Source organism: Terrapene carolina, unplaced genomic scaffold (genome assembly GCF_002925995.2).
Source record: "Terrapene carolina triunguis isolate 2854851 unplaced genomic scaffold, T_m_triunguis-2.0 Scaffold746, whole genome shotgun sequence".
NCBI lineage: Eukaryota > Metazoa > Chordata > Testudines > Emydidae > Terrapene > Terrapene triunguis.
Genome location: NW_020665097.1, coordinates 725894 through 743385, shown reverse-complemented (window position 1 = coordinate 743385; position 17492 = coordinate 725894). Strand labels below are relative to the sequence as shown.

The 17492-nt window shown below is 44.8% G+C and overlaps 1 protein-coding gene across 4 annotated transcripts in view; it reads left to right on the top strand.

Moving 5' to 3' along the window:
• Positions 1 to 2548: 2548 nt before the first annotated feature.
• Positions 2549 to 17492, top strand: part of AKAP8 (A-kinase anchoring protein 8) — a 28452-nt gene continuing 13508 nt past the window's right edge. For 2 of the 4 annotated variants that reach the window (XR_002909160.2, XM_024218900.2), the window contains exons 1-8: positions 2549 to 2626; positions 8532 to 8570; positions 9975 to 10007; positions 11620 to 11923; positions 13142 to 13727; positions 15083 to 15224; positions 15679 to 15725; positions 16447 to 16483. Coding sequence is in view for 3 of the 4 variants with exons in the window: in XM_024218900.2 (XP_024074668.2) it covers positions 2608 to 2626; positions 8532 to 8570; positions 9975 to 10007; positions 11620 to 11923; positions 13142 to 13727; positions 15083 to 15224; positions 15679 to 15725; positions 16447 to 16483 (1207 nt within the window). In the remaining variant the exon portion in view is untranslated. The remainder of the gene's footprint in view (positions 2627 to 8531; positions 8571 to 9974; positions 10008 to 11619; positions 11924 to 13141; positions 13728 to 15082; positions 15225 to 15678; positions 15726 to 16446; positions 16484 to 17492) is intronic. The other 2 variants (XM_024218901.2, XM_024218902.2) reach the window with 2 other exon arrangements.

The following is a 17492-nucleotide window of genomic DNA, read 5'->3' as shown; positions in this document are numbered from 1 at the left end:
GCATGTGGCTCCCCTGTTAAGTAGGCCCATCGAACCCTCACCCTGACAAGCCTATCCCACTACACCTGGACCCCTCCGATGAGCCCCCCACACCCAGACTGCCACTCCACTGATCCCCAACCAGCTGCACCTGGACTCCCACCCCATCAAGCCCCATCTCCCCACACCCAGACCCCTCTCCCCCGCTGAGCCCCAACCACCTTCACCTGGAACTCCTGCAGAGTCCCATTGCCCCTGCACCCTCCAACAAGCCACTGTGCCCCCCCGATCTATCACTGAACCACCAGCACCCAGATTGCCCCACCAAGAAACCTCTCACCCCACACTAAGCCCTTCCACACTTGGCTCCTGCTGGGCTGAGCCTGCCCACCCACACCTGGTACACCTGGCACAGAAGGGCAGGGCTCCGGGGTGTTTCTGGGGCAGGCCCAGTCCTTGCATTGTGTCAGGGTCAGGTGCAGCCTCACTGCCGAGTCCCTGTATTGGGTGAGGTGGAGGCTTCAGGGTGATCTCCCACCTCAATGCAGCCAGTGGCCTGTGCTCCCCACTGCCATGGTGGAGCCACATTTATTTATTGACAAATAAAATGTGCAAAATTTTAAAATATTGTGCACCTAATTTTTAGGTGCAGAATTCCCTCAGGAGTATCAAATTTAAGGGATAAAGTCAGAAATGGTTAAAAACAGAAGTGAAAAATGCTATCTAGTGACCAAGACTTAACAAAACTAGTCTTGGTTCAAGATAAGATTCTTCCTACCCTTCCTTCCTGCAAGATGTGGCTGGCCACCTCGGGGTCAGGATCTCTCACAAAGTTCAATGTGCTCAGCTCCTTTGTCTTAAGTGAAAGATCACTTAGGGTCCTTTGCTCCTCTCTTTTATAATCCAGTGACTTTTTGAAATGTATTCTTCTCAAAGTTCAGTACCCTGCTGTGAGGAAAGATGCCATGGAGTCTGATGGAAAAGGTTCATGCTGGTTCCTTCTCCCCTAGTGTTTTCTACAATAAAAATTGATCTGTCTCTGCAACCTCTGATATGCTAGTGAATGGCCACTTGATAGTGATTGCCAATTACCTGTGATTACACCTGGATGGAGGCATCAGCCTTTCCTTTGTCTGGAAAAAAACCTGTTTACCCACTCTCCAGACTTATCTGGTTCAGATACATTTTAGTCCTTTATTTCCTTCACATTTGTACAGTCCTCTGAGCATTCACTGTTCATACACCACACAAAAATACTAATGATCAGTGTATTATTGGTTTTCCAGTGATACCCTACATCACAGGTGCCAACTTTCATTTTTCTGGGTGGGTGCTCCACCCAGAGGCCCTGCCCCCACTCCATTCCTTCCCCCAAGGCCCCATCCTCACTCCACACCCTCCCCCCAGCGCTTCCTTCCTGCCATCGAACAGCTGATTGGCTGGTGGCTGCTGAGCACCCGCTATTTTTTTCCATGGTTGCTCCAGCCCTGGAGCACCCACGGATTCTGCACCTTTGCCCTACATGACTGTTATTAGATTCAGATTACGCTATAAGTGAATTGGGATACACTAGTCAGGCCAGTTGAAACTCGCTACCAGATACCAGTGAGCCCCTTGCCCTCTGGCATTGGGATTTGCTTAGGGTCACAATAGGTTGCTGGCCTGTTGCTCAACCCCCACCCTCCAGAACCAGTGAACTGCTTTTTGTCTGGCCCCATCCTTTGACCTGTCTTGGGTGGCCCTACCAGGAGTTAAAACTCCTCCCGGTAGAGCTCTCATGGTCATGGGAATGTGTAAGCCTTCTCACCCTGTCCAGGTGAGGTCCCCAGGGCATATAATTATTATTAACCTGTGATGAAATCACCACGAGGCAACAGGCTCCGAGCTGCCACCTACGACCAAGCAAGCTCTGGGGCTGCACAACGGTCTTGGGGACGTGGGTGTAAGCCCTCAGCCGCAGGCCCAGCTGGACTCCCTGGGCACTACGACCACCGCCACAGCCTGTGAGAGCCACGCGTGCCCATCCTCTCCTTCCCCCATCTGGGTGCCCTTGGGGCAGGACCATGGAATCACCAGCCATTTCCAGCCTCACCCTGAGGGGATACCCAGTGTAGGAGGGGGCCTTCCGTCTCCTTGCCCCACCACGTCTCACCCATCCTCCAGGCAGGAGCTACCACCACCTTGGAGAAGTGGGGGGGGGGCTGTGGGGCACACCAGGCCCACAACCCACTGCTCCCTGAACCTCCTCTATGATTTCCAATATGGCGGCCTTTCATTTTCCAGTCACTAGTTTTGATTGACGGTTAATAGCACAGAAACGGGCCAAGGAGAACGCTCGAGGTCACCAAAGAAAAAGTCGTCTCGTCCAATGGGATCTCTCGAACATCCGGGTGGCGAAGAAACACTAACCAATGGAAATTGGGAGGGGGCGGTGCTTTGTGGGAGACCCGACGAATGGGTGCGAGGCGGGGCGGAACTCGGGAGTACGCCCAATAGGGTGTTTTGGGGGTGGTACCCGATCGCGGGTATGGCCAATGGGCAACGGGCGTGTGGCGCTTGCGTAGTGAGCGGAAGGGCGTGCAGTTAGTGCGGAGGAGCCGTTGGACTTGGCTGAAGGCGGAGGGAGACATGGATCAGGGATACGGCAGTAAGTAAAGAGAGCAAGCGGGGCGGAATGAGGCCTGAGCCATACGGAGGGCGCTGGGACATCGTAGTGGGCCCCTACCGGCCGCCGCGAACCCCGTTTACCTGGGGGGGGCAACCTACCCCCTAGCGGAGTTAACCCCGCCTACCGTGTGGAGATGGCGGTCCTGATTGGCTGTCACACCCGCCTTTCAGCGAGGTACCCCTGCGGATTGGTGCAGCGGGGGACGCCGTTGTGAGGGAGTTTGTCCATCCCCCCTTTCACCGTGAGGAGTGGCGCGGTGGGGAGCAGGACCCCCGTGAGGGGGAGGGGAAAGGGGGAGGAACCACCTCCCCGTCTCCCGGGATTGGAAATGGAGCGAGTCCCATTTCTGAAGACGCCACAAAATGGCGGCTGCCCGCCCGCCCCTCGCCGCGTGTGCGCGGCCCCGCGGTCTCTGCGGTCCCGTGCGCGGCCCCCTGCGCCGTGGGAAGCTGCTGCCGCCTCTTGTTCCAGGGGAGCCCTACGTGCTGTGCTGCCGCCCCGCCCCCCTAGGTGGGGGACTGGGCCCAACACTCACAGGGCTGCCTAAGGGCGCCTCCTCCGCCCGGCCCCGTAGCTCAGGCCCGGCCCAAGAGCGCCATCTCCTTTCGCAGCCCAGGTCTCTGGCCATCCCCTACCGCCGTACCCCTATGCAGTTCTCTGGCTCTCTCCCCATCTGTCTGCACTGCTACAGCTCCCCGCTTCCAGTGCAGCTCTCTGCCTCACCCCAGCAGCAGCCCACCGTGTAGCGCTCTAGCCCGTCTGCCTCGCCTCAGCTACCCCCCAGCGCAGCCCTGTAATGCAACCCCAGATATCTTCCTGTTATATGGAAGAGAGTATCTGGAATTGTAATAGCAAACATTAAAAAAAATACACAGAACAATCCTCAAACTTTAAGTTACAAGCTGACTGGTGGGAGGGAGCTTTCCCTGTCTTGGGAATAGCAGCTGGAACTTGCCATTCATTGTCAGAAATTAGATCACGCTAGTGGTCCGTCTAGTCCAGTAACCAGTCTGGCGATTCCTATTTTCCAGAGCAGACCAGTGCTGGTGCAGACCTCTTAAACCCTCGGTATACACACAGTTTCTACTCAGACCAGAACAGCTCTAGCCCTCACCCACGGTTCCACCACTACAAAGCAGAGCAGTCCAGTGCAATCTTGTTATCCCCTATATGCCATACTAACATAGTTTCGGTGCTCTCCTCCAACACTACTGCCACCTTAAAGCAGCTCAGGAACATCATAGTCCGTGAACCTGCTAGTAGTTGAAGTTGGCTGTTTAAATGTTTCAAACTTGGTGTTTCTTATGACAGCTACCCACCACCAACTGTGAAAACAAGGATGTACTTGAAAGGAAAAAAATCAATGCCAGATGTGGCCCAGAAAAGGGAATTATTTAGGTGTCTGGTGGTTTTCATTCTCAGCTGTGTCAACATTTGTATGTTCTGAGATCTTGTATGAAAGCGACACATATGCCTAATGGAACTCTAGCACGTTTTCTTAAATGATAATTTCAGTGCCGAGCTCTTTAGATAACACATTTTAATGTATATTTATTTGAGTATATTTATAAGCTAAAACACTTTCCTCCTTATGAGTACAATAACAAATCTGTGTATGTACGCAGTAGAGAGTAATGGGTGGAATTCATGAAGACAGCTGATTTGACTGCCAAAAGATTGTATGAAGATTGTTAAAACTATGAGAAAATACCTTTTCATTTTATTCCAAAGAATACCAGTTTATTGATATTAGGCTGTCTTGCTGTGTGTCCACTTTGATGTTAGCACAGTGATATGTAGATGCTAAGCATTGTCACTTGTCATCATGATGGTAGATGCCAGTAGGTGGCGTGTATGTTCTTAGATGATGGTATGGTTTATAAAAAAAAAAAAAAAAAAACCCAAACCACCCCTGCCCTAGGTGTGTCATTCGAATCTCTGGTTGGCCACTTAAGTTTTTCTTGCCCACTAATGTAGGCATTTCTTATTTTAATTCTAAATTGTTTCTTTTTTAGCCATTGCATATAATTCCCCCATCTTGAATTATCTTCTAAATATCTTTGTGCAGTTATATTCTGCCACAGACTTGGAACAAAGGATTAAAACTGTACATAACTTGTCATCCTTTTGCTTCTCTTAATTATCAGTGTGCCTTTTTGGTGAGGAAAATAATTTGTACATAGGAGGATTAATCAAAAGGTAATTTTCAGTACTATTGTCTATTATACCTAGATTGAAACGCTGCTGACTATGGGACCGTTCAGAATGCTGCTCTGTCCAAAACATGTATTGCTTTCTTTTAATGTCTCCACAGTCCTTGGTGGAAACCATTTCCCCTTGTAGATGGCAAAGAATGCAACAAAAGCTGATTGCAGTTCACTTAGCAGACTGTTTCAATCATAAAACCAAAGCCAGTGATGAATGTGATTTACAGTTGCAGCATATCTGTTTTATATGGAACCAGGAGGCTGAATGTTAGAAGTTGCTTTGTCACAGATTTGTAGATTCCAAGGCTGGAAGGTACCATTGCCTCCTGCATAACACAGGCCACAGAACTTCCCCAAAATTATTCCTAGAGCAGATCTTTTAGAGAAACATTCAGTCTGGATTAAAAAAGCGTCCGTAATGGAGAATCCACCACAACCCTTTGTAAATTGTTCCAATGATTAATCACCTTCACTGTTTGGAAATTTGGAAATGAGTAATCTGAATTTGTCTAATTTCAACTTCTAGCCATTGGATCGTGTTCTATCTGCTAGAGTCCATTATTCAATATTTGTAAGCATCCACATGGGGAACACAGTGTAAACAAGTCACCCCCTAATCTTCTCTTTAAGATAAATAACAAGCTAAATAAATAGTCCAATGGGAGCCTCAACACCTGGAGACTTATTTCTGGCTTCTGACCCTTGGAAAGTTGTTTGTCCTTCTGTAAAATAGGCATATTTATCTTTTAGTAAGATAGGTAAATATAGGTTTTATTCATTATTTTTACTATGGGGAGAGAGTATTTCTCCACATCTGAAGCTATAACTAGTGTTCCATTAAACCCTGTTTTTCATCCCCACTTAGAAAAACAGATTTTCATTAGTGATTTAATATTGGAGTGGAGTAGGGAGACACTCAGCACCCTACTTCAGGGAAAAGAGTACCAAAAGCGTGAATCCATAAGGCAAGGCTCCAGTCACTGAACCAATTTGTCTCACCACCGACAAGGGCATTTTTGAGACTTGACTGCGTCCCAAGCTCTTTTTGCAGTACCATTCTTGAGCGGGTGTTTTCACATTCTATATTTGTGGCTCTTGGTCCTCACTTCTCAAATGAAGTTTGCATTTGTTTTGTTAAACTTAGCCTGTCTCTCTGGACTTTCCATCTTGTGTTGAATTTCTGCTCTCCTCTCTGGAGTGGTTAGTCTCAGTTTTGTATTTATCACAGCTTTGACCAATTTGTTCTCTGCTCCTTCTTACTAAGTCATTAATAAATGTGTTAGTGCTTGATCTTCTGACTCCACTAGACAAATGCTTCCAAAGCTGATGCTGAACTGTTAATCGTTGTCCTCTTAACTTGGGTTTAAAACAGGTTAGAAAATCAATTTTATAATGGCTTTATCTAATCCAGATTTCTCCAGTTGTGTAACAAGAACATTAGATTCATGATGTTATGTCTATAAGGAATGCCTGGCTGGGGTTTGCATTAATGACTTGTCAAGATATTGAGGTGCAGTCTGTGAATACTCCACGTTCCAGCATACAGAGCAGTCTGGCCACGAACAAGATAGATGTGTCATGCTAGGCCAAGTAGCCTCTGCAAACTGTAACTCTGTATCAAAACTGAGGATGGCTGTAGGGTATATTGTAGAGCTATTTAGGCCTTTTGTGGTCTTCCACTTTTTGTATATACTACTAAGAAAGCTTTAGATTGATATAATTTGTATTTAAAAAACCCATGCTGGGGATTTTTCACATGAGCTAATTTTCTAGGTGTTACGGTGTTGTGGTCCAGTGACTAGAGCAATGCCTGGGACTCCAGACTTGAGGTCTTTTCTTGGCTCTGCCATTGACCTGCTGTGAGCTTGCTGTGGGCAAGTTACTTTCTCCTCTGGCTCTGTTTCCCCTCCCACTCCTTGCCTTACAGTCTGGATAGGGACAGTGCCTAGAACAGTGGGACACTGATCTGATTTGGGCTCTCCAAGTTTCATTGTAATACAAATATTTGCTCTTCTCTGGTTCCCCTTTTATTTTTTTCATATTTATAAGAGGATTATTTTCCGTTCACTCAAGTGATGGACTTCAAAACTAGGGCTCTGTGGTTGTAGGTGTCTGTGTACACATAGCGTTTATAGGTTTGAGACTTTATCATTAACTTTAAAAAATGCACTTGCGTGTTTTGACTGGGTTTAAACCTTCCCTGCAGTGTCCCCTGGGCAGCCCAAACAGAGCAGCCTAATTCTAGTATGTAAAAACTGGAAAGTGAAACTGCTGAACAGAAGTGAAAGTAACTAATGTTCATCCTGAGAGAAATGCATAATGTGAACAGCCTAAATGTTGAAAAGTAAACATCAAAACTTGTAGACTTTGTAAAGCGAGGGCCCATTTTAAAAACATTTTTTATCTGTGACTTTTAACCTTACAATTCCTATTTTGCTGTTGCATTTGCTGTCATGAGCACTACAATAGCCTTTAGAGATGTACTTTCTTACGTGCTCCTAGTATAATTGTTATATGAGAGTAATCCTTGCTGAGCTTCTCTTGGGGGATACATTTTAGAGACTGAAGGCTTCTTCTTTGTTCAGTAATATTGGTGTGGATTTGTTCTTATGAAGATGCAGATTTAGTTGCCAAGTTAACTTTAATTATGGTAGGTAAATATCCAGCATGCTCTCTTCTAAATTCTCAGGATTCCTGTTCTAAATGGAATTTTGGAATAGAGAATTCAGTAAGTAAATGTAAAGAATCCTTTATTTTAAAAATATATAAATTAAATTTCAAGACTAAATTCTCCTCACTTAGAGGTGAAACTAAATTAGGGGCAAGAGTCTCTACAAGGCGAAGCAGAATTTATAGCCCAGAGGGAAAGAGGGCAAAGGGAATCCTCATCCAGCCAGCTCTGTGGTGTTTATGGCCCTGTATGCTGCTGAAGCATACTTAGATGTTTTGGAAAAGGAGTGGAGGCCAGAATTGAGGAAAGAGAGAAATGAATTATTTGATTACTAGGGTGAAAATTACATTGGCTTCTTTTCAATTAATAATAGGATTGGTAGCCAAAAAGAAATTGAGAAATAAAACCAGTCCTCCGCCTCCTATCTCTTCTCCACCAGGGTAACAACATATGTATTACCTGAGCCCACATGGTCACTCCAGTGCATTTGGAGCATTCTGGCCAACAGTTCTATAAATTTGTTAGTCTCTAAGGTGCCACAAGTACTCCTGTTCTTTTTGTGAATTTGGGTAGTAGTCCAGTCACCCAGTTTTTCATAAGAGACTTACTTGACTGACTTGGAAATCAGAATAGTTGCAGGTTCGCCGTCTTGGCTTAGGTAGGTTTATAACTGAAAAAAAAGGTGCTTATTTTGAAAAGAATTTTCCTATAAAATGTGGATTCTCTTAAATTTCTCAATGTTTCTGTTTTCACTTGGAGATTATTTATTTATCTTTGTGTTTAGCAATGTGTTTTTTAAAAGCAGGGGCACAGGGCTCCAGATGCCAAATGGTAAAAATACTCATGCAAACAAAAGTAAACTCAGCTCCCTCCCTCAGACCAGTAAAGAAACAAAAACCATGCTAGCCACTAATGCTAGTTTCTAGGGTAGTCTTCATTCCACAAGACCCTGGGGAAAGAGTAGCATGTTCTTAAAGCAGCTTAATATGTTTGTTTATTTCTACAGGTTATGGCACCTGGAGCACTGCTGCCACCAATGCTCAAGGTAAGTTTCACAGTTATATTTCAAGCTGACATAGGGAATTGCATTTTTTAAAAATAACTTATGTTTTATGCCTTTTCCTTTCTAACGTTTTGTAACAAAGTGTAGCATTCCTCATTTTTTGGCCTATAGCTTTTACCCTCCCCTATAATCACACTGAGTAAGTTTTTTGTAAATGTTTAGTCCAACTTTTCAAGGAATACTCACTTCTGTGCTGTGGTGTTTGTCTGCCCTTCCATCTCCCCATCATTTTCCTGGGCTCTCATATTGGAAGGTTGATTTCCAGACCTAGGCACTGATTCAGCAAATGCATGGGCCCATTTTTAACTTTTATTCAGGCTTGGTCTACACTAACCCCTCAATTCGAACTAAGGTACGCAACTTCAGCTACGTGAATAACGTAGCTGAAGTTCGAAGTACCTTAGTTCAAACTTACCTCGGTCCAGACGCGGCAGGCAGGCTCCCCCGTCGACTCTGCGGTACTCCTCTCGCCGAGCAGGAGTACCGCAGTCGACGGCGAGCACTTCCGGGTTCGACTTATCGTGTCCAGACAAGACGCGATAAGTCGAACCCAGAAGTTCGATTGCTTGCCGCCGAACTAGCAGCTGGGTATAGACGTACCCTCAGTGAGCAACTTATGGTAGTAAAGTTAAACATGTGCCCAAGTGTTTGCTGGATCAGGTCCTACTACTTGATCTCTTTATACCCCTCCCCTACATTTCCAAGAGTGTTTTGATCTTATTAAATGTTGACTTTGAAGCTTTTTCACTATGGTTTTGCCAATAAGCGTTCGTTGAAACTGGGGTTCTTAATAAAGATTTGGAGTCTAATTTCTGCAGTTGCTTATGCCCTGTGGCCTCCACTGAGAAACTTGAGAACTGATTTGTGGTTGTGAAGCAATACTACACTTTTACAGTTCCTCTTTGTGGGATTTCCTACCTTGAAGTAGTGTTAATAGAACTGGAGTCAGCTAATAATCTTGGGTCTGCTGATGGTGAACGTGGGCTAAAGATAATAGCGCTAAATAATATTTCAATATTTATTGAAATGCAACAAAGACTTTCTTTTTGAACCATAAACTGGGAAGAATATAATTGTTTTTGTTACTGGATAGTCTGAGTGTATTGGACCGTGAGGTTCTGGTACAGTATTTCTGTATCTCCAGCTTCCTCTTGAAATAAATCAGAAATGTTTCCCACATAATGCAATTTTCCATTTAATTCTCCATTGCTTGTTACATTTTCATAAGACAGTACTTCTGAGAGCCTTTTCTTTTCTGCTTATGTGAAAGGATAATATTTTTTGCTGGCATTAAATTGAGTGACATTCACGTAGCCTTTGTAAACTGAATACCATTGGGTGATTCTTCTAATGTTGAAATAATGCGTTTGTCTTTCCATCCCATAGGTACATATGCAGCAAACGCAGCAAATTGGCAAGGTATGTGTTATATATACATTGTTTTTGTGTTAAGTCCTCTATACTCTGTTCAACTTCTTGAGTTGACGGCAATAGGTCTGTTCTCCAACTCGCTTATTTGTACCTTGCTTCATCATTCTGCACTATGCTGGGCTTCAGGCCAGAATAGTGATGAGCCTGGGTACCAAACCTTTCCCCTCAAAAGCTAGGATTATGCTCTTGACATTAAATGACACCTTGATTGTATGCAGTAAACACAGCTGTACCTGCCTGCTGGTACTGCTAAAGGGTTTGTCTGTGTTTCCATAATAAATCCTTGTGTTGGGTTTAGAATTTAGCTTTTCACTCTGGCGTGTAATTGGCCTGGTTTGAAGTATTTTTAAAGCTGTATTTTGTGCCTTAATTTGCGAAGAACTAATTATTATTACTTTTAGTCTTTTTCTCTAGTTTTCACTTTAGAAAAACTGGGTATTGTGTAGCACAGAGGGCAATAGACCTCTGGTCAAGTCAGTAGGGAAAAATGAGTTTCTCTTATTTGTGTTGTGTTAGTGCCTAGGAGCCCTATTTATAGACTATTATGCTAGGCGCTGTACAAGCACAGAACAAAAAGTACAAGGAAATGAGACAGTATTGGTCCTCAGGATAGGCAATGGCATCGGTGCACCAGTGGCCTGAGGGTGTCAAGTTTAATGTGGGCATAATAGAATGGAGGGAGTTTTGAGGAGGGTTCTTGATCATGATTTGGCAGCCACTTAACTAGAGCCCTAGGATTGGCATAGCAGAGGGTATTGCAGGTTAGAAGTAGCAGTGGAAGAGCTCTGAGAGGAAGCTTGCTTTTTAGTACAGGGCTCAGAAATGCATTTTCTCTTCAGAACCAGTACAGCCCTGGCTTGGTGAGTCGGTGCACTGCTTATAGCACACTGGCAGGTTGTGTATGTGTAGTGCTATTACAAGAATTCTCTGTACTGTCATACACTTCCCAAATTCCGAATCTCTGGATTTACATAAGCAGTATCCAGTAGTAGCATGAACATAGCTGTAGTGCAGTGCCTTTTCCCCTCACCATTATATTATCTTGCCATAAGGCAGTTTATGTTGTTGTCAGAGCTAGAATATGGCTCATTAACCAGAAAATTTGAAGTGGTCTATTAATTGTATGTTAATACTGTATTTATTCTTGCATACATGGTTACAAGCTCAGCAACACAGGTCTCTCAAATTTTAGCATAGCTTCATGGAGCCATGCTACATGGGTAGTGCATGCTGGCAATGTATTACGCTATAGATACTGAACATTATAATAACAACAAATCTTTATGGTAGTACAGGATCTCTCTCGTATCAGTTAAAACCAAGATGGACCAATCACTGGAATAATCCCACACTGGTTCATGATAATTGGCTGATTGCAACAGATATTTTTCTATCTCTGATTTTTGTAACTTTAGGAAACCTGAATTTTCCTTTACGGAGAACCTGACCATACTTGTTCAAAAAGTTTAAAAGTTTTCATCAAATAGTAAAGATCGGCTGCAACCTTGACTGGTAGAGTGAGTTCATTAGAATCTAAACTCCTTCCATGAGCCTACATTTCTTTGACAGTGTATTCACTTTAACTTTCCTTTCCTGCAAGGCTATGAAGGCTATGACTATTATGGCACCCAGACCACCGGCTCTACTACAGCTGCCTCGTACAATTATGCTGCAGCAGCAGCTGCTGCTGCTGCTGCTTCCACTAATACCTGGGAGACTCCCAAAGCTACCGACATGACCATGACTGCTGATGTCAACACCAGTATGCCAGTTGCAACTTATAGTACAGAAGCTGTGGCGAATGAGAACTCTGACTCCATCATAGCCAAAATAAACCAGCGTCTGGATATGCTGTCAAAGGAAGGCAGTGGTGGAGGTGGGGAAGGAATGGAAGACCAGGAAAGGTAACGTATCGCTTCTTACTTTTCACAGAGATTTTTAAATCTTAAATCACTGTAATTTCAAATTAAATTGAAACATTTTACAGCAGAGGGATGGTCCAATATTAATTCCTCTTAAACAGACACATTAGTACAAAATGCAGCCTTGATCTCTCGGTCCCAAATTATGTTATCAACCCCTATTCAGCATAACAATGTATTTTCAAAGCTGGTTTCTCTGTTCACCCTTAGTTGTACCGAAAGTTACTTTTATTAATGATGAGATGTTGAAGTGAGATGTTTAATCTGCAACTGTATTTTTCTTACCTTTTCTGATAATGCCTTGTAACCTAAATTGTTTGTACTGCTAGACCAGTCAGAACGAAGAAAAATACCAGATGCTTGCTCTGTTGTGCAGGCAGTAATATGCATCCTGACATCAGTTGTAGGAAGGAAGAAATGAAATACATAACCTTTCTGTGGCATTGGTATCTGCTACTTTGTCAGCCAAGATGCTGATGGATTTATCTGCCTTAATTCCACACCCAATGGTAAAACCAAAAGTTTTCTCTTTTGGATTCCTTATTATTGCCCCTGCTGCTATGTTAGGAATATTGCAAGTAATTGGAACCCCTGTGTACTGCCTCTACCCTGCAAAGCAGAGGTATTTCTCATTTCTCCTCAGGGCTTCTACTTCAGGCAGGGATTTTTGCTCTTTTGTCCTTCTGTATCTAATTAATTCTCCAGTTATTTCCTATTTCTGCAGCTGTGTACTGGGCTAGGCTTCCTGTGTGCTTGTAGCTCTCCTAATGAGCTAGCTGGCAGTGAGGAAGGGGATCTCTTGGCTGTACCTCAATGTGGGATTAAGGTGGATAGAAACCCATCCGTTTTTTGATTAACAGATCAGCAGGTACCCACTCAGAGAGGGTAACAATTAAAAGTGAGAAGCTTTTTCAGCTGTATTTCTGATTAGACATTTGTGCAGCAGATTAACAATTTTTGGTTAAATTCTCAAATCGCCCTAAGACTAAGGACAGGGTGAAGTGAGTTCCTGTGCAAAGGTGTCACTCAGCAGGGTCCACAGTATTTTTTTGTATTCTTTGCATCTTCATTCTTTGTGTCCTGATTTTGGTTTTAACCCAAATTAAATCTGGATGTAAATTTCTCTGTGGCTTTTATGTTTGGCAGAGCATGGCTCTGTGCTTTATTAGCTACTGATTCGATTCCTTGCTTGCTGTGCAGCGCTTTCAGGTTTGAGTCTTTTGAATCTTATGACTCAAGGTCTTCAATGAACGACCGTGATCTGTACAGAGCTGGCTACGATTATGGCGAAGTTGGAACTGATCGGAATGATTCCTTTGGAAGCCAATTTGACAGCCGCAGGAATCAGTCCAGCAACAGAGGAAACAGCTATGGTCTCATTAGAGGGAGGGGCCAGAATCGGATTCAAAATCGGGGGCGTCTAAATGCTTTCAACCGCACCGACCGCTTCATGCCATCTTCAAGTACTGAGCGACTGTCTGCACGCTGGAATGAGTTGAACTATATGGGTGGGCGGAGCATGGGTGGTCCCTGCCCCAACAGGCTCCCTTCCCTCTTCTCCCAAGCCCTTGTCCCTGACTATTGTGATTATGGGGACTATGGCGATTACGGGGATTATGGAGATTATGGCGACTATGGTGACTACGGAGACTACGGTGACTATGGGGACTATGACTATGGCATGATGGGAATGCCAGGAATGGGAAGGTATGGTAACATGCCATATGGAGTCGGCAGGCAACGAAACAGAGTGAGTACAGTGCCGTGGCATCTGAACGTTCTTATGGTAAGAGCCGTCAAACCACTTGTTCTTGGTGTAAAACCTTTGCTACTTCGCTTTTACTCATGTAGTTACCCTTAAAAGACAGGTTTCAGAGTGGTAGCCATGTTAGGCTGAATCAGCAAAAACAACTAAGAGTCCTTAAGGTGCCACAAGAACTCCTCCTTGTTTTTCCTTAAAAGACAGGCAGTGCATTGTTAATCCAGGGGCACTGGGATTAGCTGTGAAGTACGCTCTTCCTGTTAGAAGGGTACATTTTCTTTTGATAATTGCCAGATTTCACAGTCACTTTTCAAAGAGTCAACAGGCTGGTGTGCTGTTTCTCTGTACAAATAGGATATAGTTTCTGAGCAGACTTTTTCTTTAGAAAAAATTAACTATTTGGGAGGCAGGGAACCATGTACAGTATTTTGGATACCTTCGGCACAGCTCGTCTGCTCAGTTTATAAAAGGATTTACTGCATTAAGTACAGCTACTCAGCATTTCTCAAACTGGGGTCCGCGGACACCTGGGGCTCCCCGAGGGTAACCCAAGGGGCCCATGGGCCCTGCTAATCAACTCCTCCCCCTCCCTCCCAGCGCCTTCTGCACGCTTAAAGTCTGGCACCGCAGCAGAGCTAAGGCAGGCTTCCTACCTTCCCTGGCTCCGCGCCGCTCCCGGAAGCGTCTGTCTCATCCCAGCGGCCCATGGGGAGCTGGGGGTCTCCGTATGCTGCCCCCACCCTGAGCCTCGACTCTGCGGCTCCCATTGGCCGGGAACTGTGGCCAGTGGGAGCTGAGAGGGTGGTGCCTGCGGGCAGGGGCAGTGCGTGGAAACCCCTTGGACCATCCCCCTCCCCCCCGCGTAGGAGCCGCTGCCAGAAACGTGCCAGTTGCTTTTGGGAGCCGACTGAGCTAAGCACCACCTGGCCGGAGCCCGCATCTTTCACCCCCTTCCACATCCCAACCCTCTGCCCCAGCCCAGAGCTTGTACCCTGCACCCAAACTCCCTCTCAAAGCCCATACCCCCTCCTGCAACCCAACCCCCTGCCCCAGCCTGGTGAAAGTGAGTGAGGGTGGGGGAGAGAGAGCGACAGAGGGAGGGGGGATGGAGTGAGTGAGGGTGAGGCCTCGGAGAAGGAGCGGGGCAAGGGCTGAGTTGGGGGGGTGGGGCTTGGGGGTTCCCAAAAATTTTTAAATCAATGGGGGTCCACGGGTTGATAAAGTTTGAGAACCGCTGATCTAGACAGAAGGTTACAGGGTCACACATGCTTTTAGGAGCTCATTTCATTTAAGCTGCAGAAGGGTTAAAAGAGCTGGAGCTTCTTGGTTGATCCTGAAAAGATGGACAATAAGATACTTCACCCAATTTGTGTTTTTAGCCCAAGAGGAGAAGTTTCCGCAACCGCTCAGGGGGTCGATCAGATAGTGAAGGAGGGCGCAAGCGGAAACAATCCCAAAGCGGAGATGAGCCAGACAGTAAACAGGCAAAGACTGACAGCGAAGGAGACGACACTGAGAACGGTACAGTCCTGTTTTTTGAAACTAATAAGGCTCGCAGCTCACATCACTGATTAAGTGCTTCCTCTCTTCACTGACTGACAACCAGCACTATAGATATTGGCTGTTAGATCTTAAAACTTAGTGGGCCTTAATCTGAGGTTATAGTCTGTCACTGTTACTGTGGTATGCTGTGAGATGCCTAATAGCATTCAGGCTTTACCTTGATGCTCTGGGGACTCATCAGAGAAGTTGGTGCTCTAAATTCATCATTAAGGTAGGGACAGAACTTGTAGCAGGGACTGCCAGACAGGGGAGAGAATAGTCAGTAAGCTGAGTTTTGTATTGGTGGTTATGAACCAGTGCTCTGTGAGTAAATAGGCAATGATATAGTGCTGCTGCCTAGTAACTTGCAGTAGGAGGGGGAGGACAGGCTTTCCCCACCCTAGTTAAATGATCTATCTTGTGTATCTGGCAGATGATGGTGAAGGAGAGGACAAATCTGGAGATGAAGGAGACAAAGGTGTAAGTAACTTTCTAGAGCCTCTATAGAATGAATGTGAATTTTCTGAACATGTCTGCTAGATTCTTTCTTAGCTACCTTTATTAGATTAGCCTCACCTGAGAGTGAAGATGTGAGAATATTGTAGCTAGTGTCCTTTACTTCGCTCCCACACACCAGGGCCAGAATTTTCTAAAATAGCCTAAAGTTAGGCTTCTAAATCTACTTAGACATCTTTTTTTCAAAAATGCTGAGTACCCAAAAGTTCCCTCCTACTGCAATATAGGATACGTATGACTGCCCCTAATGTTGGGGTGCTGTGAACTCTGCTTTCTAGACCAGCACAATGCTCCATTATTGTTCTGTGATTTCGGAGGGAGTATAATCTAGTAATTGGGACAGTGGGATTAAACTTCTTATTATGTTTATTACAGTAGTGCCTAAGGGCTAAATAAGGATGGAGCCCCATTTTTCTAGACACTGTACAAACACCAGATCCTGTCCATGGCTATGACTCATTGTTTTAGCAACATATAAAATGTTAAGACTGGCAAAATAGGATCTTACTGTCATATTTCGAAATAGCCTTAGCAAAACAATTTTGCAAATTTTGATTAAATATGATGGTTTGATCTAAAAATGACTCTACACTGTCAGTCACTGACCGGTTAGTGCAGATACAGTTTATGTGGATTTTTAAAGTAGTAGTTGATGTTGATGGCTTTCTTTGTTTTTGTTTTAAAGGAGAATGAGGGTTGTGATGAAGATTGGGAGAAGAAAGGTAGGGTAATTTCTTCACTTCACATGATTCCTGTGGACTTAACGTACCCAACTGGCGTGTTTTCCCTCTTTTCACTTGGAGCTATCTTGAGTTCAGCTTTCAATCAAAGGCTTATAAAACTTAGGAGTGTGCTATGTCATGTCAGGTACAACACACACAGGTCCGGGTGTCTGAGCTGCTGCTTTAGTGTAGTCTTTTGCAGCCTGGTGGGATAATGCTGCTTGCCTGTGAGGGTCGTCACTCATATCAGAGCTCTGACACTGTGCTCACTGCTGTACCGAAAAGCCAGTCACAGTGCCTGTCCAAGCTTACAATCTAAGATGGAAAAACAAAACACCAATGGTCCAGTAAATGGATAAAGCAGGATTTTCTCTAATAATGACACACTTCTTGGGTGGTGGTTTAACAGTGACACCCTAAATTAAATATGTCTTTGTCCAGAGCAGGTGGAAGCATATTAGATCAAGGGTTAGTTTGAAAGCCTTATTATCTCATGTGAAAACAACTCTTGTCATTCCTTTTGAACTGAATTCCTTTGAGTTGAATAGAGAACAGAAAGCCCAGATGTGCCTGCACCCTAACTGGGGGAAAGGGCCTGTTATGCAGAGTTTTATCTTAGAAATTATAGATGGAGGTGTCTTATTGGGTCCCCTGTAGCCAGAACCATCTCCTCTTGCCTCCGTATGTTTCTTGTATTTGTGCTATGCATGTCTGGCAGGCTGTTGGGCCTGCACCCCAAGGGGATGATGTCTCCTTTTCACTTGGTCACTTGCTGATTGCGAAGAGGGACTTGAGTCTTACTGACATCAAGTCATAAAGCATATTCATTAATTTCAGAATGAGGGAAATGTCACTGAAGGGATTTATAAAACAGAGCTGGCTAATCTGTGAGATCAGTTTGAGGGGTAAACCCTTAGATAGCAAAACCACAAATGTAGGAAGGCAGAGACTAAACATTGAGTCTGCCCCTTTTATTGCCCTTGGCTGGGATTTTCAAAAGTGCTCAGCG